The 22,573-nt window shown below is 41.3% G+C and overlaps 1 protein-coding gene across 1 annotated transcript in view; it reads right to left on the bottom strand.

Annotated features, from left to right (window-relative positions):
* Positions 1 to 17,054, bottom strand: part of tnrc6c2 (trinucleotide repeat containing adaptor 6C2) — a 44,563-nt gene extending 27,509 nt beyond the window's left edge. Inside the window, exons 1-3 of the mRNA XM_080520031.1 lie at positions 16,679 to 17,054; positions 6,558 to 6,656; positions 6,409 to 6,430 (exon numbers count right to left, since the gene is read on the bottom strand). Coding sequence (XP_080376157.1) covers positions 6,409 to 6,430; positions 6,558 to 6,620 — 85 coding nt within the window. The 5' untranslated portion in view covers positions 6,621 to 6,656; positions 16,679 to 17,054. The remainder of the gene's footprint in view (positions 1 to 6,408; positions 6,431 to 6,557; positions 6,657 to 16,678) is intronic.
* Between the last annotated feature and the right edge of the window lie 5,519 nt (positions 17,055 to 22,573).

The raw sequence follows: 22,573 nt of genomic DNA on the forward strand, positions 1-22,573 counted from the left end.
GACAGTCTGAGTCTGTTAGAGGTGAGAAAAAGAATGTGTACGAGGCACCGCAGCCCTCTACCATGAACAAACATAAATACATTTAATGAGACACGTCTTTCATTTCAAGGAGAGCGAGTCTTAATCCATGATGGATGGGTAAGTGCTTTTGAAGAGGTGGGGGAAGGGTTTATAGTTTAAAAGAAAAAAAAAAGGACAACCAATGAGAAAATTGGGTGAAAAGTGGGGAAATCCCTGAGATGAGAGTGTGCCTTTGAAAGATTAAAGGAGAGTATTAACACTCTGCTGGTTGCACTCAATGCCTATGAAAGTCAAAGAAAACCCACACAGTAAATTTGTGATGTTTCATGTGACTGAATTTTTAACTCTGGTGGATGGCTTACAGTTTTTAGAAACAGTTTCACTGCTTGTTAAAAGCTTTTACAAGTACAGCTTTCCATATCCGTCAAAAAACACAATCGCAAGAAAATGTTAAAAGATAAAATGTCTCACCAAATGATTTACTAATAAATCCTTTCACACAGAGTTCAGGGAACTGATCTCCCAAATCTTAAAAGACACAGTCATAGTATGACTTATCTGTCCAGATTTGGAATCGCCTTTGTAATGAACCAATGACTCCGAGACATCATGTTACTATTCTGACTGACAGGACTAAAAACAGACCTACTGAAGTTATCCTACTGAATGTGACACGTGTTGTGAATTCCAAGAGATGGTGGCAACGTTGTTACAAATAACTGTAGCTGAAATTGAAAGCCAATTAAAGAAGCATCGATAAAGTTCACTTTGAATTCAATTAAATTCTCCAGCTGAAGCACTCTCAATCTTGAACCAGGGTTTTGATCACACCCTTTCTTTACACATTCAATGGTTAATTACACTGCGTAATAAAGAGCAAGACAAGTAAGCTCTGTAAGTACAGAATATAGGTGCATGCTTGCATACAGTATATGTATAAAAATGCAATGGAAATACTTGAAAGAATTAAGTATAGGAATGAAACTGCACAGCTACGGCTGAAGGGGTACAGACTTTCTGCTAAAATAAAGAACTTGTTGGCTCCGTGAGCCTGGTGTCGGGCAGTGGAGGTTTCCACTTCTCTTGTGTCTATTGTCTGCAGAACCACTTTATTATGCAGCCATGTTTATAGAGGGGGGAGGGATAGATTCAACACATTAGCTTAAATGCACAACACAATAGTGCATTTCTCGAATCCAATACCAGCTGAGAAGTAAAGAAAACTGTTTTCATAGGTTTTTATTTGCACATGACAATTTTAGATTTCTCCGATGAAATAGTCGGACTATGTGCATCCACACAAAAAACTTGTGTCATTCAATAGATCAGTGTCAAAATTAGCAGAGACACATACAAAAACATGGAAAAAAAAAAAAGTACTACATCTATAAAAGTACTTGGTTGTGGTAACTAACCTTATTCACACAAGGCAAATATATGTGCATGTGTTAATTGATGCACTGAAGTGGTCAAGTGGGTGTGTCTGTAAAAGGTCCCATCTGTCAGTATTAGTAAAAAGAAAAAGAAATCCCGATCACAGACGTGCAAACTAAAGGCAAAAAAATTCTCACCCCTCACCCATCTTATAATGGGCCGTTGCTATAGAGACTGACAGTTGCCTAATGCACTTCCATGCGCCTCTTGTGACCCCTTTGCCTCTTGTGACCCCTTCCTACATCACGCCTCTTCCACGCTCTCTCCAATTAATCCAGTCGCCTGCATCTGTGCCAAGTATTTTACCGTTTTTCACATTTTAAATCTGCAATGTTCCCTTTTAAAATAGAGATGAATACATTGCCATTCACAGACTCTGGGGTACATAAGAGAGAAAACTTGTTAGCTACTCGTGTGCCAAGATTATAACTATGCTGTCCCAAAAAAATGTTTTGTTTTGCCTTTGTGTAACCCTAATAGTAGTTAAGTCACACTCTGGGTGGAGAGCTTTAACAAGATCAAACTGAGGTCAATGCCTGAGGGCAACGACTGCCGGAGGATACGTGACTTCTGAATTCAAAAGCCTATGTGGGAGGCGTGAATGCTGCACCATTATTTCTTCTTGCACTATAAGTATAAAAGCTTCACCAAATATGGGAAATAATTTTTCTGCAGCTTGTCAGCAACAGAGATAGCAGGACCCAGCACAGAGCATAGTAGTTAAAAAACCTTATAATTACATAGACTATATAACACTGCTGTTGTTTGATTTAGTTACAACAGCACTGTAAATGTAGTGGGAGGTGTCTCTAATGGCAATATTGCAATAACAATAATTAGGAGTCTCAAATCTTTTGATGCCAACATACAAATGATTTTCATCAGCCACTGCCTTTGGGTTCATTAGGTTCAAGGTACAACAGCAGTGATTTGACTACCAATCAAGTTCTTATGCATCGTTCTTTTTATGACCACAACTCCAAGGCATTATAACCTTACACTATACAAGCAGCAGAAGCAATCTCATTAAGATAACGGCTGTAATAAAATACCATCTGGACAATTTTTGTGCCCTTCTTTTGTCGTCTAACGGCCATTTCACTGCAGTTTATGTGAAGAATAAGAATAAGCCCTGTCTGCTGACATGCAGTCTTTCAACATTACAGATACACGCACAAATGCCTCGCCCTCAAAGCACAAGCTGAACCGTCGTTCATATCAGCTGTGCTACGTCCTATTAATCTCCCTGATATTTGACATGAAGCGGCTCACTGCCGGGGTAGGAGAAGTGATGGGGGAGGGACGAGGGGAAGTGAACAGGCTCTCTTGTCAGCAGCTTGTGAGTGATCATACAACATGAACACACAGCGAGGAAAGCATTGTTTAAGTTTGGGCGCCCCTCTTGTTCCCTTTATCTCTGCCCCAGTCTTTCCCTCCATCCCTCACTCTACTCTTGCACTTGACATGCATGTGGGCCGAGCACACAGGGGGTAGAAGGAAAACAATTATGATTTGCAGTCATAAATCCACAGGACGTAATTCACAAGCCATTCACTATTCATTTATTGAGTGTTTATAAATGTGGTTAACTGAAGAAAAAAAGTGGTCCGAACGCTAAAGTAAATTAGCCTCTAATTAGATTGCAATTCATGAAATTCCATTTTAAAAGTGTTGACGCAATTAATAGCATGCGAAATTGCAAATGAATCCCGTACAGAATAAGGGGACACACTTCTGTTTATGCGCCTCTCTCGCCACTTTGAAAAATATAATGCTGTTATTACCATAGTGACACCGTGTAAATATGTTTCTTCTCAGATGTGGTTGGTGGGGCCGAGCATATGCGGAGCAAAGTGGATCAGGCGGAAGTAACGGCAAGAGGAAAGTGAGAGACGTGGTATAGACTAGCACTGAATCAAGTTCTCACTTTTGCAGCAGGCAGATATTTGGAGGGCCAAAATGAAGACTCTAGATGAATGGCAGTATTATTGGGGTTTCTGCATGTAGACACCCGCTTATATTAACTTTGTGGTATAAAGTAAAACTAACTAACTAAAATAACTATTTTTAGCATGTCTGGTAACTGCCGCCATGGACGGACACGCATAGATCAACACGCTCAAAGTTACTGTAAGGACAGAATGTGCACATTTCCTTAATGTGCTATGACCATTTAGGAACATGCATCTGCAGTCTGACAGATACATTTATTCACTTAGACAGTCCTGAGAGTGCGTGTGCACAAACATTGGCATATGCGTGTTTTTGTCAAGGTTGGTAGGTATGTGCAGCAGTCAAACTGACTGATTATGATTGCAGTGGTGGCAGAGATTGTGATAAAGCTGCGCGTGAGCTGAGGGTGAATAATCAGCATCCCTCCGAGGTAATGGGGAGCTGGAGGGAGGGGTGGAAGGGCCCTACATTAGAGGTCCAGCTTTGTGTGTGTGTGTGTGTGTGTGTGTGTGTGTGTGTGTGTGTGTGTGTGTGTGTGTGTGTGTGTGTGTGTGTGTGTGTGTGTGTGTGTGTGTGTGTGTGTGTGTGTGTGTGTGTGTGGGCTGGGGCGATGGGACACTGCCTCCTGGAACCCTGCCTTCGCAGAAGCTCCATGCCTAATAGGGGGCAGAGAAGTTAATTCCAGTGCGCCGAAGCTTTATCTCATTTTCATACATATGAACGCGCCAGGCCGAGATCGATTACCGCAAACAAATTGAAATGCCCGGGACCAAGAAGGCCTGCAGAGAGGAACGCAGAAAAAAAAAAAAAAAAAGACTGTGGGGGTGGGGGTACTGTGCATGTGTATGTGACTATGAATTTCTGAATGTGTATAAGAAAGGCAGAATGCACTGATATGGATGGAAAGACACAAATCACTACCGCATACTGATTCTCTCCCTTCCTGAATACACACACACACCTCTATTATTTAGTGTCACGCATGAAAACCCATCTCATTCCAGTCGATGCCACCTTCCTTTTAACAGATATTACAGATGGGAGGTTATGAGCAAACTCACAGAAGTCCCGATGGCTTGCAGAACGATTAGTCTTCCGAAAGGCCCTCTCTCCTCCACTTTCTTTATCTTTCGGTCTGCACGAGTACCCACCACATACACACAATCATCTTCTCATTCACTCTCTGTCATTAAACATACCATAAAATAAATGTCCATGTCATTAGTCCTCTCCTGTATTAGTGCTGTCACTGACTCTTGACGGTCATTTTTGGCACTCGTCTACAATGCTTACTGCATCATTACTTTCTTTCCACTTTTTTTTAATTTTTTTATACTTTTGCTTTCACTCACCCACAACACATCTAATTCCACTCCCTCTTTCTTCTCTTTAAGCCAAGCAGAGTTGTTAATATTTCCTCTCTTGTACTCATCATTTCATCCGCTGCCTGTAACATGTCTTGAGAGGAGCAAGTGTTAAGAATGTAATTAATTTTTTTATGGTTTAGGCGATAATATGGCACATTGGATACCAAATGTACAAATGAATGTGTAAACATGAGCTCGATGTGTTTTATGCACTGTGCATAAAGGACCTTAAAAACAAGTTATTTAGTTAAAATGGCAGTATCACAAGTCTGCCAAATTGTCAATTTGTAATATAGATATTATTTACACCGCATGTATACAACACTGGTCTAAGATCTGTCAGCATAAATAGGAATGGGGCTGTGGGATAAAAAAATCTCGATACTGAATCACAATAAGGGGTATCCAATTCATCAGTTAAGACGCATACGTTGAAGCCTCAACTTTGTGAAATAGGCCAAAAGCCCACAGACAGTGTAACAGAGGGAGAGTAATTAATGAAGCAGGTCAGAGACCAAGTCGAGCATCGGTGACCTTTGATAAAGCCCCACTGTTGTACCCAGATGGCCATGGTGCTGCTCATACTGGGAGGGAACGACCCTACCAGACACACTGAGAACCTTTGGAGACAGCCAACTTGTACTAATGCTGCCTTATAATCACCCAAACCTTGTTATGAAATAACAAAAAACACATACGCGTTTAAGCTTTCTGCGTTAATTGCAGGATCTACTGCTCGAAGAGAATAAACTGGGAAGTTCTGCGAGGTGATTAGTGCTATTCGAGATCATAATGTCATATAATCTTTTTATTGGGCACTTTAGACTATAAATCATTTCATTTAAAAAATGTGCATAACATAAACGAGGTGATAAGATAATTATATATAGCTACAAAAGGCCGATGTAAGGCATACTTTAAGATTTCAAACCTGTTCAGAAACACAGTAATTGAGTAACCATGCTGATGTTTATATATCTATGATCAGAGCATAAGATCGATGAATAGGAAGGGTTAAACGCAGAGAAGTACTCTCCCCAAGAGCATCAATAAAGCATGCCTTCTTTCTTTTCTAAAATAAACAATTCAACACAAATCTGCCACCTGATCAAATAAACAGCAGGAGGAACCTAAAGGCAATTCTGTTTAAGTGTAAAGAACAAAACCTGTTTCAGCATGTTAGGAGAACACAGAGTGCATCTGAGGACAATGTTCCTTCGGCTGAACCGTCTCTGCGTTTCAGCTGAAATCCAGTCACTTCTTTTATTCCTCTCTCCTCATTCTTATCCCATCCCCCCATCTTTTTTTTTTTTTTACCAACACTACACTTGGTGAGCTGTCTGGGTGCCCTCACGCTTCAGTGCCTGGTGCTGCGGGCGAACCGAGCGTCACTGTGCATTCCACTTCACTGTATGTGCATGTGTGTGCGTGTGCGCGTGTGTGAAAGAGAAACAAGAGAGTCAAATGGCACAATTGTGCGTGCATGTGCAAAATGTGCGTGTCCATCTGTGTACAAGAATGCTAAGAGCTAGGCGTACATAATACAAGAGTGTTAATCAGAGCTGATTAATGTACAACAATGGCTGAGGGGAGATTCAGAAAAAGGGTTAGTTTATTTAATCATGACACTCACCTTTGGGTTTCTGATCAGCAGCCTGTAGAAAACGATAGAAACCGACTTAAGAATGTATACTGCTGTAAATGTCTACTAATAATTCAAAATAAAAAGGACGGATGCATTTCCGATGAAAGAAGATTTGAGAAAAATATTGTGACGTTCACCTTTTTCTGAGCGACGTCCTTCTTAGTCTTTTCTTCTTGTTTTTTCTTTTTCTTTTCTTCCATCAAATGGTTCTCTTTCTTTTGTTGCAAGCTTCTCAGCTGTTTAACAAAGACAGACAAAAAACAAAGGCGACAATAAGGAGTAAATAAAAACACTGAGTGTTTTGCGTCTTGTGTGCGAACATTATGCCGGCCGAGACGAGTGGGGAAACCAATCGCTTTCAGACACAAGCGTGGAACAGCAGACAAAAGCATACATTTCTATTGATTTTGGACATGAAGAGGTGAATACTGCTGGGCTGGACGTTTTCAAGTATTGGTGTATTGTTCATTTTCATCTGACAAAATAAAATTATGCGTCATGTAGATAAAGTCTCAACAAAATATCTTGGTATACATCTTGGACATAAAGGCAGAACAAAGCAAGATTAGAATTGTTCCAGTGATGGGCGTGAGTGAGAAATAGATTTGGCAGGCCGTGATTCAGGAAAGAAGTGTTACACAGATCAAATAGTACAGATTTCATCAAATACCAACAAATTCATGAAATACTTTTTTAGCTAGTGGGTTTGATGCAAATAATTAAAAAAAAAAGGGAATAGTGGATTATCATTTGAAGAACGGTCTATTCTGAAGGTGTCTTTCCTCCAGGGGTGGTAATTACCAATTTTTACTCCAGAAATTAGGGAAATATGAAACTTGCCTGGGGAGCCCAAATGTCTTTCGACCACTACATGATATTCATGCACATTCACACCGCATCAAAAGAGAAATATTAAAATTTTATGTAAAAGACTTCACGAGGGCATGCACACTGCATATAAACGTGCCATGTCAAAACCTCAGTGCGCTCACTAAGTTTCTGAATAAAATGGTTCCACAGTCAACGCTTTGAGCGAAAGTCACAGAAGACCCTTCCGAGGAGCCCCTTAACCCCATGATCACAAACTAAATCAGATAAGATGGAAGAGGGGATGTAAGGGGTACAGAGAAAAAGGAAGTGTGAACAGTAAAAATGAAGGCCAGCGTAAAAGCAAAGGTGTAAAGATAGATATGTACAAATGGCAAGAACAGGAAAGAGTCAAAGAATGAAGAAAAGAAAACTAAGCCAGAAAGACACTGTCTTTCTTTTTTTTTTTTTTTACAAAGATGTGATTCCAAATGGTGCAAGTTAAACTGGCAAGATAGAAAACCCAAGGGCCAGGGGGGAAATGGAGTCCATCATTTCAGCCTGTATTTCCTTTGGCTCAGCTATGGTGAAAACTCCTGGAAACTATTAGACACGAGCGGAAACAGCGACTCAGTATGAATGTGTTTAGTCTACACCAAGTACAAAAGGATACTAATCTATACAACAGCAATATGCCGTATGAGATCATTGATGCTTCACTCGAAAATGTTTTTTTTTTTTTTTTAATCCTTGTCAATCTAAAATAAATACTGCTAGTTTTTTGTTAGAAACTAACATGAAAGCAAATCCATGCATGCTTGCCTTGACATGCTTCATCTTTGTGGGCTGGGGATCTTTGAAAACAATTGTTCATATGAAATCCTCTACCAGTTTAATAATACACAGCTTATGGGGAATACAAATTAGGAGATGATTATCTCAACTATTCATAAATGGGAAATGCAGGCTGACAAATTGTGAAATATCCTAAGATAGCTATCAAGCAAACTTTTGTTGGTTCATGTTTATGACAGGCGAGTTTGACCTCATGGAGACGAGGCTGTGATCCTTTGAAGACCAAACTCGTATGATTGATTGAAGCAATAGTTAGATTAATAATGGAATTCATTAGTTGAAGGCCTAATATTGATGAATGCATACTGTCTCTGACAAGTGCACAAAATATAAAAATGTGCCTTACACAGAGTCAGTATATGAATCAAAATCTGAATATGTGAATGAATCATAATGCTCATAACAGAAGATTAATGGAAGGCCTGCCTCCCACTGTGCTGCCCACTGGCAGGGGGAGGGAGCTGTCAATCAAGAAGACAGCAGGGACCTCAAAGAGGCAGTTTGATGATACAGTAATGTCTATATGGCAGAAGGGAGAAAGACGAATCACACAAAGGTTACAGATGGGTAGGGAAGGAGGGATGGAAGAAGAGTAGCGGCCACTGTTAAAACATGTTCATTTCTATACTCATTTTTTACTTCCTCCAATCTCGATTTTCAGATCCTCATTTCCTGCCCCCTCTCCCCCTCCCCCCTCCATTGCTCTCGCCTTTACATTCAAACATACTCACAGTCCTATTTTTCATACCGACTGTGTCATTGTGCTATCTCAGCAGCTTTGCCAATGCTGTCCTCAGGTAATAAATAGGAGTTCAAATTATGTGTGGATGGGTGTGTGTGTTTGCATGCCTATTACCATATGCAGTATGTGTAGCGCCCGTATTAAATTGTATCTGAAGAAGCTTATTTCCTATAAATTTTCAATGATTAAGTCTCACTTTAAGCCCCTAATAGGAGACAACACATATCCACAACCACAACACAACTATCTCTAAAACAATGAAAAGCCAAAGCGGTGTGACTTGGAGGAAGAAACAGAAAATATGAGTAAGTACGGATTGGCTTTGACATGGGTGCTCGCTTTTTCTTTCATCATGGAGCTCGAGCGTCTCTCTTCACAGCAGACTGTGTCCTACTGTCAGACTCACCCTTTTACCCTTGAAAAAGATGTTGGAGCTACTGCATGTAGTCAGTGGTGTTGCTCTCACAAAGAGGCTTTGAGAAAGTGGGTCAGGGACAAAAATACTGACTAAACAGCCACGCAAGGCAAAACGCTGTCCCGATTTCCCTGGTCAATCCTGCCAATACACTATGGAACCATCATTAAGACAGTATGGCTGGAAACGAGCGGGAGAGTAAAAACTGTTGTGTGAAATATGAGAGCATGCAGTTGTCTTTTAAGCTGATGTAGTCAGTGCCAAAGCTCGCCTCGCTGATGACCTTTGTTGCCCTTCCATATACCCATACCTGCCTCACGCCGTCTCTCTTTTGCTTCCTTGGTACTGCTGACACGGGTGCTTCCTCTGCAGTGACCCTGGGTCACTTCTGCGCTGCCTTCCAGCATCAGGTTTACCCTCAGTGGCAGAATGACACTGCAATTAGGCAAAATAATGTCTGGTTTTGAGGTTAGTGACCTACAAGGCGAGAGTGCCTTCTTCAATCTACCCATATATTAAAGGCACCAAGATTAACATTGTCAAGGTGACATGTATACAATGTCTCTTGTACATTATTTCTTGAATTGTGTTCTCAAAAAGGCATCATTAAAAAGAAAAAATATGTTTTGGCAACTTTTCCTTAAGGCTGACAAGAAAATAAGCACAAGTACAAATATTGTGATCTTGGCTCAATTTTATTACCAAAGCATTATAAATATTTAGATACCCCTTTTTCAGTTCGAACTCCGATTCCACCAATTTAAACTAATGATCCCAAACTGGCTGTGTGGCTTTTGTTAAGAATTGATAAGAAATTGGGGTCCCAAATTGGGGTCTCTGAATAACTGCCAAGATTCGGCATCGTGCAGCAGGATCATCTCTTCGTATGCTGAACAAAACAGTTCCATACTTGGAGATATGGGGCTCACCGACAGAGAAGGAGATGAGACAACAGAAATGCACTGTACAGGCTAGAAACTCGGAAAACACAGAATCCTCACATAAAAAAACACAGACACACACAGGGAAGCAGCCTGTCTGATGCCTGCCTTCCTCCACAAGGGATGCAGAGAAGAGGGAGGTGGGAGTAGGAAGGGAGGGCAGGCAGAGGATGAAAGCAGACACAGAGCAATACCAATTAAGAACGACAGCCGCCGGAGAACCAGACAGGGCACAGAGAGAAAGGAAAACGACTATGTTGGAAGAGGGTAAAGGCAGAAAGAATCCTCACTGGAGATGTGGAGGTGTTGGAAACAAAACTGAACGAAACACCGCCGAGACTGGCAGACGAGGAGCGACAGGATGACGACAGGGTGGGAGGCTAAAGTATGCATTCACCTTGAACGCGAGCATCTGGAGACACGGGGAGGAAAACTCGAGGGGTGAGGGGAGGAAAATAATGCAAGGGTGGTAGGGATTGAGAGTTGAGAATGGGGGGGTGGGGGGGGGGGTGCTACTATGCAGACCCAGCAAGACAAGACAAAGGAGTAGTGGCATCGAGAGACAACTTCAAAAAGGAAAGAAGTCCAATGAAAACACGCAGCTTCACGTGGCTGTCAGACCGACTGCAGACTAAACATGAGGAGAGGAGAAAGAGGAAAGAGTACTTTCCTTTTTCAGCACAAAAAGTAATATGGTCAGAGTGTGACCACAGAATGTGGTAAATCCACTCTCTACCACTGTTACTATTCAGCAAGCCACCCATTCCTGTGGCATTGCAGAAGCCACAGGACTCTCCAGAGCCTCATTACATGGAACATTATGGGCAGCCCTTACCTGGGGAATAATTCCTCAATACCTGCTACTGCTGCAAAACACCTTAACAACTCTCCACAAATGTGTGTGGGTGTGGATTTGTGTTTACTCAACCTGAATGGCTTGGGGAAAACAAGCCAGTAAATTCCACAGTTGATAAGCAGTCATAACAATGCAGGTATGTTTTTTTTCTATCCCTCAGACACAGTAATAGTCTCAGTGGTCACTTGGTTTGTAAGCAATATGTGCATCCCAGCTTTGCTTCAAGAAGGTGGAGATAGCAGCTTGCGAAAACAGACAATACACTTTATTGCTACTAGACCGGACCTGCTCAGTGAATCGTGGCAAAACTATACTTGGTTGGAGAAATCCACAGACAGAAGATTGGCTGAGCACAAACAGGTGGGTGTAAAGCAGAGATGAAGGGGGTGTGAGGTGTCAGGGGTGGAAAAAAAAGAAAAAAAGAATTAGATAGTAGGAGAGTCTGAGCTGTGCTATAAATAACAGCTTTGAGGTTTGCCGACAGAAAATTAGCTTGCAGTGTCTTGGTTGTTGCTGCTGCTAAGTCAATATGAAACTTTAGCATAGTGGCAGCTCATTAAATACAAAAACAGCACAATGCACAAGACCGAGCATGCCTGCTCCCTGCCGTCACCACAACTAAGGCTTAGAAAATCCAAGTAGCTGTCAAGCTGACGACGCTGGTGCACATGCGTGCCTTCTTTCATGAGCACTTTCTGTTCATTTCTCGAAAAGTACTTGATAAGACTTTGTTGTGTCCACTCCACAAGCCAATAAAGGTATGCCTCAGTAATGACAAACAAACACTGATCAACACTTTTTCCTTCGGTTTGTAACCTGTGAAAGGCTTCAAATAACCATAACAACAAACACAATGCTCTAGTTATGCAAGGGTTTAAACCTCACAAGTCAACAAGCTGCCACATTACAGGATACACACAATGGTAAACAATCTCAGGTTCTTTATTCTTTTATACATGACCATGCAATGATGCATTGTCAAACTTTTTAGTGCGTCTCAAAATAGAAAACAGACTGAGAAACACGTTTGTGTTGCCTCATGCATTGTTTGGCATCTCAATACATGTCAATCTTAAATCTTTTTGATCAGATTATGAATAGAAACACAGCCAAAACCGTTTTGGCTGCCTTTCAAATGGGACATTGCGCTCACATACTATTCTCATTCATGGAAGACTACTATGCATTCAAATTTAGAAACTCGGAAAATTTAAAATCAAATCATTTGTTTTTGCTTTACCCTGACTGTTCTTGCTTTTTTACTTTATGTTAATAAGCAGAAACAATAGTAACGGAAACAAGCGCAGACCATAGAGAAAAGCATGGTTCTTTTACTTCCATTTCAGAAGCTGTGCAGCCTGTCTTCAGACCCATCATTTAGATGTTGAAAATCTGAAAAACTGGTCTAAATCAAATGAGATATACCTATACAAACAATGTACACAGTGAACTACAGTTTTTTGAGACAGGCTATATTCTCCTCAAGGTTACGGCTGCAGCATCCCTTATTGTAGGAATGGTGAAGTGAAATATCGCAGCCTTTAACCTGATCTATATTTTATTTTAGCACGAAACCAAAAAGTCTGACCCTCAAACCACTGCTTAGAAATGTGTACATTGGCCAAAACATCTCTTGTTACCAAGGTTTAAATCTTAGATGGTGTCTCACAAAAATAAAGCTGTCACAGCACAAAAACACAATGTCGATCAGTTTTGTGGCTGTCAACAGTGTAAACATACAGAGACTCTGATAGAGTGAAATGACATAAGTGCTGTGATTATCTATGAAGAGGACAGGGAAACAAGCAGGGGGGGGAAGCATAGATGGATGACAGAAGATTTCAAAATGCCAATAAATGTACATCATAATAGTGAGAAGAGAGGAGTGAGGTGAGCCTTTTTTTAAGTCACTGTTCAGCAGATAGACACTGTAACCGACTAAGCAAAGCTTAAAAATGCTCAAATAATGTCTTTTGTTAGTGCTGCTCTTAAGTTTCAAAACATCTTCAAAGCAAATATCTCATGTCTAACAGCTTACATACCATAATTTTTAGGGTTCACAGGTGCGACGTGTTAATTAAGCTTACTCACACCAAGCAACATTGAAATATCTCATGGAATGTTGGGAATTTTAGTTAAAGCATTCCTGTTGAGCAATTGCTTTTTATGCTCTATAAAAATAATAATAAAAAAAAAACACAGTGACAGTAAACACTCAAACTTCATTGACTGTACTCAAGTTCAGAAGCAATTGAGGTAAACAACTGAATAGCTCACTTGTCTCAGCAGTGGCCCCAGCATAGGGACAGCCGGCACATGCTGGTGCTATTTACATAGCCTCAACGTAGAGCTTTGGAACTGCCGTAGGGCCTAACTCCCGTTACATAATGCGTAAGGCTGTCTAATGTTGGTTGGAAAAGGAAGGTAGAACATCGCGAGTTGCATGTCCTGCATATTCTGTCAGTTTCTATGTGACCGCCATGTCTTGCTCTCCCCAATTAGCCAACATGGAGCAGAGGGAGGACCGGCGGCCCCCACCAAGCCCCGGCACATTGTACATTCTGCTGGACCCCCGCCAAGACTCACAGGCAGCGGCTCGCCGGGCTCAGCTACTCTCCACCTCCCCCTATCCCGTCCTGGCTTACCCCTGTTGGGCCCCCTAAGCCCCGGCCCCCTCTATTGGCATACAACGTAGACGGGGGGGATCCAGACTGTGTGTGAGGGAGTACTTGTCACAAGCAAATACTTAATAGAATTTATTTCCGGGGGCCTGATGATATATATACATATATATAAATAAAACAAATGATGCTTAGACCCTTGTACATTTGTAGAGGAAATCATCTGATTTGGGTACCTTATTTTAATGGTGACATCTATCCACTACAGTATACCACAACTATTTCAGGCTTCTCAGTCTCCTAATAAAACTATTTGCAGATCAGAGCCAAGACTCACTCCCTCCATTATGGGTTTACACACACAAACACATCATTTAGTACAATTTGTCACAACAAGCACAACTGCCTGGTAAAGCTTTATTTTGCCCTCACTTATATCAAAATAGCATTGGTAGAGGAAGAGGGCAATGGCTTTTGGCAGCCTCCTATTCAATCCACCTCATTCTACTGTCCATGCTTCGCGACTGGAGCAGCACCCTGCGGTTGTGTTAAGCGCGTTATCTACTAGGACTGTGCCAGTGGTTTGAGAAGTCTCCTAATCACAGGCTCAGTGACTATCACGGTCAAGCCTGGGCTAAGGTCAATGACAGGGAAAAAGAATAGACCACACAAGCACAACTGAAATGGATTTCTATTTGTCAGCACAAAATCTCTGGACAAAATATCCGACTATAAACCCAAACCATTTTCAATTATTTTCATGCAAAGTTATAAAATCGTTGACAAATTGAGTCAATGTCTTATTGGAAAAAAAAAATCAGAACAAAAGAAAAAATAGTGTTTATGAACCATACACTGAAAAGACTACTGGTTCCACTTGACCTTGTAGTAGAAAAGGGGCTAATGGTCACAATGTTATGGTAAGACTAGTGTTATATTTTGTCTTTGAAGGGCCAGACAAGGGAAGGCAAGCTTTTGGTTTCCTCTTAAACAAATGGTACTGCCCATTCAGTGATAAGGGGATGTAGATGAAGTTACTGCCAGGATATGTCCTTGTGGCTTAGATATAATACACTCTAGTCAAAACAAGGTCTAGATACCAACTGCCTGGAGTCTGGCTAGACCGAGAGCCAAGATGGGATATGGCTTTCCTGCTCGTGTGCTGCTAAAATGGCAAAACTTGTCACATAATTCATGGAGTCTGGGCTACAGGGAGACACTGACTTTCTCATTTTGCACTGGGAGAGCAATATCCCAAACATCAAGATCGAGATGATTTATAGTTCTGCAATATTTCATCTGCAATTTCAGTAGATACGGGGCTATATCAATAGAATATCAGTTTTAAATAGATTATCTACAAACTCACCAATATATAGGTGGTATCCATCTCAGTGTGATCTTCCAATAATTTAGTCTCGATTTAAAACTAGAAAGCCTCATCTTTTGGATCACTTTCTAGAATGATCTTTTGTCTGACCTGAGAGGAAACAGACATTCTTGTTGGATTGTGATGTCTTCGCATCGGTAACTTAACCGTTGATGACCGGTTTACTCTTGACACGTTTACCTATCGACTGGTTGTACACATCAGATTGGGTCCGCGATATCTTTCCACAGCCATCTCTTTGCATTCTTGTCCGTTCTATGGATGTGTGTGGAAAAGAGGACCCTTGACCTTGGGTCAGAGCACAGCCCCGTGTGTGAGTCAGCTGGGTGTTTAGGGCATGCAAGAGGCAGCTCGAAACCTGATTAAGAACTGCATGGCATTAGCTAGTTGTCAGTTTTAACCTCAGTGTAAGTGGACACACAGCCCCGTGGCAAAAGCGACAACGGTACTAAGACACATTTGCATTCCAAGAGAGAGCACAGACATGCTCCCAATCATCTGCGAAGACGGCATCCCCTCCACGCACACAAATAAAATGCTCCCCATCCTATTGCAAATGCATGTGTGCCAGTGCTGCTCGTGCACATTTTTCATTTCATCACCTCACTGGTGTGTGACGATAGAGATAAGACAGTGGTGACAGAGATGTCAGCGAGGGAGGGGTAAGGAAAAGGGGGTTTGAAATTGAACAGGAAATTATGTACTTCAATTAAGACATGCGGAGGAGATATTAAAAGCTATACTCCACTGCCTGGGGATAGGATGCAGGAAAGGGGAACGCAATAGAAGGCGACAGTTCAATCAGACTCCCGGGCTTTTTCACTGAGCAGGGGGGAGGTGGAGGAAAGAGAGACAGGACAGCTATGTTTAATAATGTACTTGGAATTAGTGTAGTGGAATGTACAACACCGTACAAGATACAGGATGTGATACAGCAACGGCGTGAACAGCTGCACCGACAGCGGTGGAAAAACTAGGATTGAATTCAAGACTGCTTTTGTCACATGAAATAACATCATCGACTTGAAACGGGCAGACACAAACCAAGAGCTTCTGCAAAAGATGTCGAATGTAGCTCCCATAACATCACTTCACCTACCAGCAATCAAACCACAAACCCAAAATTGGAGCAGGATTGCCTGTTCACAACGAGGGGAAACCAGTTGAAGAAAACATCACATTACACACTCACATGTACAGACTGTGTCCAAGTCTACTCAACCAATCATGACAGAGCTGTGATATAACACAAAAGTTGCCAACATTTTCCAAGGATTTTCCAACACAGAAGAATGGGGCTATTTGCTAAGAGACAGAATATACTAAACAAGCAGTGAATCACTGTGTTGTTTTAGGTTTGTAACAATTTATAATATTGGGATGAAACCGCACCACTGCATTTAACTCTTAATAGGCGTTTCATATGATGTGGCACGAGAAGCGTGGTCATTCACCGGACTGGATGTCAACATACAACAAACACACGTCTCATGCAGTTCAGGTGAAAACTTCTATTAGGTTTTTTTTGTTTGTTTTTTTCAGGCATTAAAGCCAATGTATGTACAGAATGTGTTCCATGATGTGCCAATGCCTAGCGTGAAACGCGAACAGTGAAAGGATGTCAAACTTACCTTGCGTTAATCACAGCTTTGGCAGCTTTCAGTCAAAAGTCGATGCATGGCAGAGCAAAAAATATGCAGAAAATCACTCTCTGGCGTCTTTTTCTAAAGTTACCCGTAAAAAGAGGTGGAGCAGAGATTTAGTCTCAATTAAAGTCAGACTTGGTAAGATAAGCCGACTGCTGCTGCAGCAGCTTGGTGACAAGGAACCGAGGTAAACAACGGCCACACAGCCAGATATATACACAGCAAGTACGGTAATTTATGCTTTCAGCAAGCAAACACAAAAAAGATTAAAGTATATACATATACATATATATAATTATATATATATATATGTGAAATTAAATTCGCCCAAAAAACAGTTAGTTAAAACGTCACGATACAACGGGGGCGGGGAAGGGGACGAAGCACCACTAATAACAAAACAAAAAAAACCCAACAGGAATAAAATGACTTTTATAAGCAGCTAAATTATGTCAGCTAACATTATCTGGTTGGTGTCCTCAAGTCGTCGACCGTGTCGAGGTTCTTGCGAACCAAAGAAATTATGCCGAAAAAAAACACAAAAAAACACAAAAAAAAACGTCGATCAGCTCTCGCGGACCAAGCCGACTGCCGCCAGCCAGCCAACTTGTTTTAAAGTGCAAAAGAAATGTTTTTTTTTTTTTCCGATCGTTTAAGTCGCCGGTTGGACGACTAGCGACGGGCTGGCTACCGCGAACGCAGAGTGGGTAACGACTCCAGGGAAATACATTCTGTGTGGATCCAGACAGCGGAGCGGACACTCATGGTGGGCGTTCAGGGAGCTCTCGTTGACAGTGGTCTTGCAGCCATTTTGTTCAAACTAACAACACTGCAGCAGTCTGCCTCTCCTCCTCCCGGGGAGCGCCCACATCAGGAAGTGGCTCCCGATACGTCACACGCGACCAACCACAGCGCGAGACGCTAACTCCGCCCACCGCCCCTCGTCTCCTGCTCCCCAAAAACCTCCGAACGGCCGCCGCGGATGAACAGAAGGGAAAAAAAACAGTACAGGAGGAGGCAGCAGGAGGACGCTCATATTTCCAGGAGCGTGCAGGAGGAAACGCAGTATGCGTAAAATAAACAAAAACGAGAATCAAACGCTGTATTGTTGAAGGTACAGAGGAGAGATTCCAGAAAAAAATAGCCGCTGTGAAAAAAACAACCCCAAAACTCCTCAGACACTAATGAATAGATTACTTGAGGAGGTTTACCTGCATAAGAGATCTACCTAAAGGAAATTCCTCAAAGGTAGTCATTTTAAAAATGGAAGTTTGTAGATATAACGCACAGCCTCTACCTCCATGCTGTCACATCCATCACACCTAGTATCCATGTATGTGTATAAAGATTGTTGTATTAAATGTGCTAAATGTACCTACGACTGGAAACTCGAGCTGCTAAACAGTGTTTTATTATTTTATAGTGATGACAATTAAAGAACTTCAAACTTCAAGTAGTATTTCTCCTACAATATTAAATATTGTGGCTGCAAAAATGCAGCTCCAAAGGCTTAAATATTAATCCAAATTGTGGGTGTACCCAGCAGCAACTTGGGCTTGTTATTGGCCCAGTGCCAAGCCCACATGATATGGGTGCAGCATGGAATTCCCTGGGCAAGTTAGTCTAACCTATCACAACACAAATAGAGAGATGGATGGGTGACAACCACTCATACAGACACTTTCACAAGGGGCCAATTTAGAGGCACCAATTAACCAAACATGCATGTCTTTGGATTGTGAAGTCGGAGTACCCAGAGAAAACCCACGCAGGCTTGTGTGAGAGATTTAGGAAGTGTGGGCTTCAAAGGGGATAAGCTGCTCTTTGGGTGAAGGCAGGAATGTTCAGTTTGACATGCCAGTTAGATGTCCCTGACTGAACCTCATAATAGCAACAAGTATGCCACCATGCCTATATAAAACTATCATATATAAAATAAACATTTTTGTCCAGACACTGTATAGCTTATTTTTTTTTATAAATGGATTTTGGTGTGCACAGCATTTTAATTTTGGTTCATTATCATCACTTCCATTTGTTTTTAGTGAAAATAGTTATGTTAAAACAAACAGCATCAGATGTCCAGACAAGATGGGGGGAACCAACTCCTGTAAGTCAGATGCCACACCAAAACTGAAAGTACAGGATATTTGAAAGTAAAATAAAACAGCAAGTGCAGCTTTTCATTCACTTCTCCAGGTTATGACATTAACACACAAGTAGAAATATAATTATTACATTTCTCTTTTATTCCTGACAATATCTGGCATTTGATTTAACATCTAATTTGAAGACAATTGGCATGATTGCTCATCAACATGTGAGCAGTATTTCAAGAGAACATTTTAGGTTTGAATATGATTTAATCAGTGCATCATGTTGTGAAAACCACTTCAAAGTAAGAAAGGTTTTATTATAATTCTGCGTGAAGATACAATAAAACCTAATTTAGCAGCAATCACAATATATATCAAGTACATATGTCGAGTAAGTTTATTGAGTTGTTTCTCTAAACAATTTTTTTTTTTTTTATGTAATTATTTTCCACAATTTCCCATATGCAGCAATGATTTTGATATGTGCATGAATTTGCAAAATTGTGAAGAAATGGACACCCAAAAAAGCTTGGAGCTTATCATGTTGGGGTCCAACACACCACCACCCAGTGCATCGTATACCAAGTTAAACTACTCATGCATAGTTTAGTACAAAAACAAGAAGCAATCACAGACGATACTAAATGTATATAAGTTAAAACATCATAAACAGTGTATTGTACTCTACAAAAAAACACAAATAATGAAAACAATGAAATACACGACTTAAATGTACCAAATACCTTTAATTGCAAGCTTCAAATGGTAAGAATGCGGAGTATATTGCCATACTTAGTGTGACTCGGGATAAAAAATAGCAGATAGACAAGAATCACCAAAATCTTTGCGCAATTGGTATTTGCATCAAGAACCTTATTTAAATGATTAAAATGCCTTTTAAAGGGCTCCCCAAGTTTTTTTTTCTTTTCTTTTTTTCTTTTAACCCAAGATGACCTTTGTAAGAATCTCTCCATCACATGATGTCAAAAAAAAAACTAAATTTCTGGGCTATTCACAACGTGATGGATGAGGTCGCCGTTGTGCAACCTGAACAGCGTTTGCAGCCATCTCAGAGAAAGAATATGTGGCCCCTGTCCATTCTCTGCAGAACCTTTCTCATGGAAATGACCGCTCCATACACACGCACGCACGCACGCACGCACGCACGCACGCACGCACGCACGCACGCACGCACGCACACACACACACACACACACACACACACACACACACACACACACACACACACACACACACACACACACACACACACACACACACACACACACACACACACACACACACACACACACACAGTGTGGTGGGAACAGGTCAGGAATGCTTTCCACAAAGAGGAGAGCTGACCAGTGAGAGAACACTTCTATACATTGCTGGGAGAGACTACTAATGAGAAAGCCAGGGGGCTCAGCCAAAAGTTTTTTTTTTCTCCTTTTCAAGGCAATATGCCCAGAGCTATTAAAACAGCAAGCTTCGACTGAATAGAGAAAGCAGATGTTCCTTACTCAGGGTTAAGAGAGGTGAGAGCAGAGGGAAATGCCTTTGGAAACACTATGAGGGATATGTACTTCACTGTGACTAATACAGTGAAAATTGAGGACTTCGCTGTTCATGCAAGCTGTGTAAATAAACTGCCACGACTGAGGATTTTGTCTCAGAGGTAATTGAACGCGCATCAGTTCAATGATTTAATAGTTGACATTCACAATGAAGTATGTTGAATTACTTGTAGCTTAAGTCACATAAGTTATCAAAGCGGGACCTGGAAATGTATGTGCCACAAAGGCCAACCAAGACTTGAAATAACGATCGTAGTTTGACAAGACAAAATCCACTCTGGTGAGTACGTGTTTGTATTAATGTAGGTGTATGCAGATTAGTGCATGTGGGTGCACACATGTAAGTATGCATGTGTGTGTATGTGCACTCATGCTTTCGCATGCACATCCTCTCTCCAGCGCATCACAACTATTCCTTTAGGTATCTCTTAGATGTTTCTTTGACTCTGCCAATTTCCCTAATTGCTTTCACATTTAAGCAGACTGCTGACAGAAGCGAGTCAATGCAAAAGGTCTGCCTGACATTCAGATAAGAAACAACCCAGACTCAAGCGGTAGGACTGCAGTGGAGGCAATCGCTCACTCTTTCCCCCTCTCAGACAATGGAATCTCTCTTCCTACCACACTCACTATTCCCTTCTTCTCTGCTCCCTTTTCTTCCCCTACAGTGTGCTCTCTGGCTTTTGTTTTAATTCCAGTCCAATCATGAGCTGCGTTCCGCATAAGGTTTTAATTTCAAGCCTGCCGCCAGATTGCCACACTCACATGCACTCGTGCACACATTCACACAAGAATGCATGTGCATACACCACAGCTCAGACTACACCATACTATACACACACACTCTTTAGATTTGCGGCACAGATAACTCTACACACACACACTTATGTTACATGGCTACATGCATATTTAAAACATGCCCTCTGTGGTTACACTCATTTGAATTTGCCCCCTTGAGATGAAGAATCTCTAACTTGAAACCACAGTCACACATGTTAATACAATGTAGCAACATCAATAGTTTAGCCTAAACAAACCCCAACAAGTTAGTTGTCTACTTCGTTGAAACCACATTAATCAAATGTTTACATTTATTTTACTGCAAAGCGACCTCTTCACTTCTTCAAAAGAAATATCTGCACATGTAATCTTGTGGAATTAACCAACCAAATAAAATATGAAGGACAATCTAACATCCCATGACAGCACTGAGTTGGGGAGGAAAAACAATATATAATTGAAAATTTCCCCCCCTACGCATTACAGAAGAAGATATTTATGGGTTGATGTGCGGTATGGAGAAGCAGTTGAGTTGGGGGTGTCAGTGTTTTGATAACGATTATGAATACATAATCCTCCTTCATAGTCTGGACTTTATGCATGTGAGTAATCAAAATGCAGACGGCGAGCTTCTGCCTCGCTCAAAGTGACATTTCCAAAGGCATGACTTGACATATGCAAAAGGACCGTCATGATGATAATTCTGACAGAGGAAGACACCATCTCTTAACTACACAAAAAAGCAGAATGATGCTCAGACCCAGTTGTGCTACTTCGAGGCAAAAAACATTTGAAAGTAGTACCAAAGTGGCTGAGCTGAAACGTTCATTGTAAGTTTTCTCCCTCTGATTAGCAACATGATTGAAGTGCCTATCCATTAAATAACAGTGCAGAGCGGTAAAACCCTGCTGAGTTGCTCATTGCTCATCTCTAAGGTCTGCAGCATTGCATTGAGAGATAAGACATTCAGCAAGTAGCTGAAGGCATGGGAGTCCAGGAGAGGAGGAGGGATTCTTTTCATTAACTTTCATTAAGACTAAAGACTGAATTACCCAGAACAGAAGAGGTCTGACACATCGAAGTCATTAGGTAGGGAAATGTATACACATTTCAACACTACCCTGTACTAAAATATGCATGCGTATACCAACTGCTCATGCAAATGGGTGAGCTGTTAAAGTGTTTATAAAAAGTATACTGCTTCCCTGTTTCCTCTGTTCAAACACAGTGTAGGAATTGGCAACAAATGCCTTAAATCCCACATGCACTGCCATGTGTCCATAGAGTATGTAATATATTATGATCTAAACACAATAGCAAGAAGAAGCTGTATGAAGCGGCTGTAAAAGGGACCGCCACACTGAGTGCGTGTTCAGAGTACACAGCATGTCTGTGTATTTGTGTGCTTCCATATGTGCGTCCTGTAT

Source organism: Blennius ocellaris (assembly GCF_963422515.1).
Source record: "Blennius ocellaris genome assembly, chromosome: 3".
NCBI classification, from domain to species: domain Eukaryota; kingdom Metazoa; phylum Chordata; class Actinopteri; order Blenniiformes; family Blenniidae; genus Blennius; species Blennius ocellaris.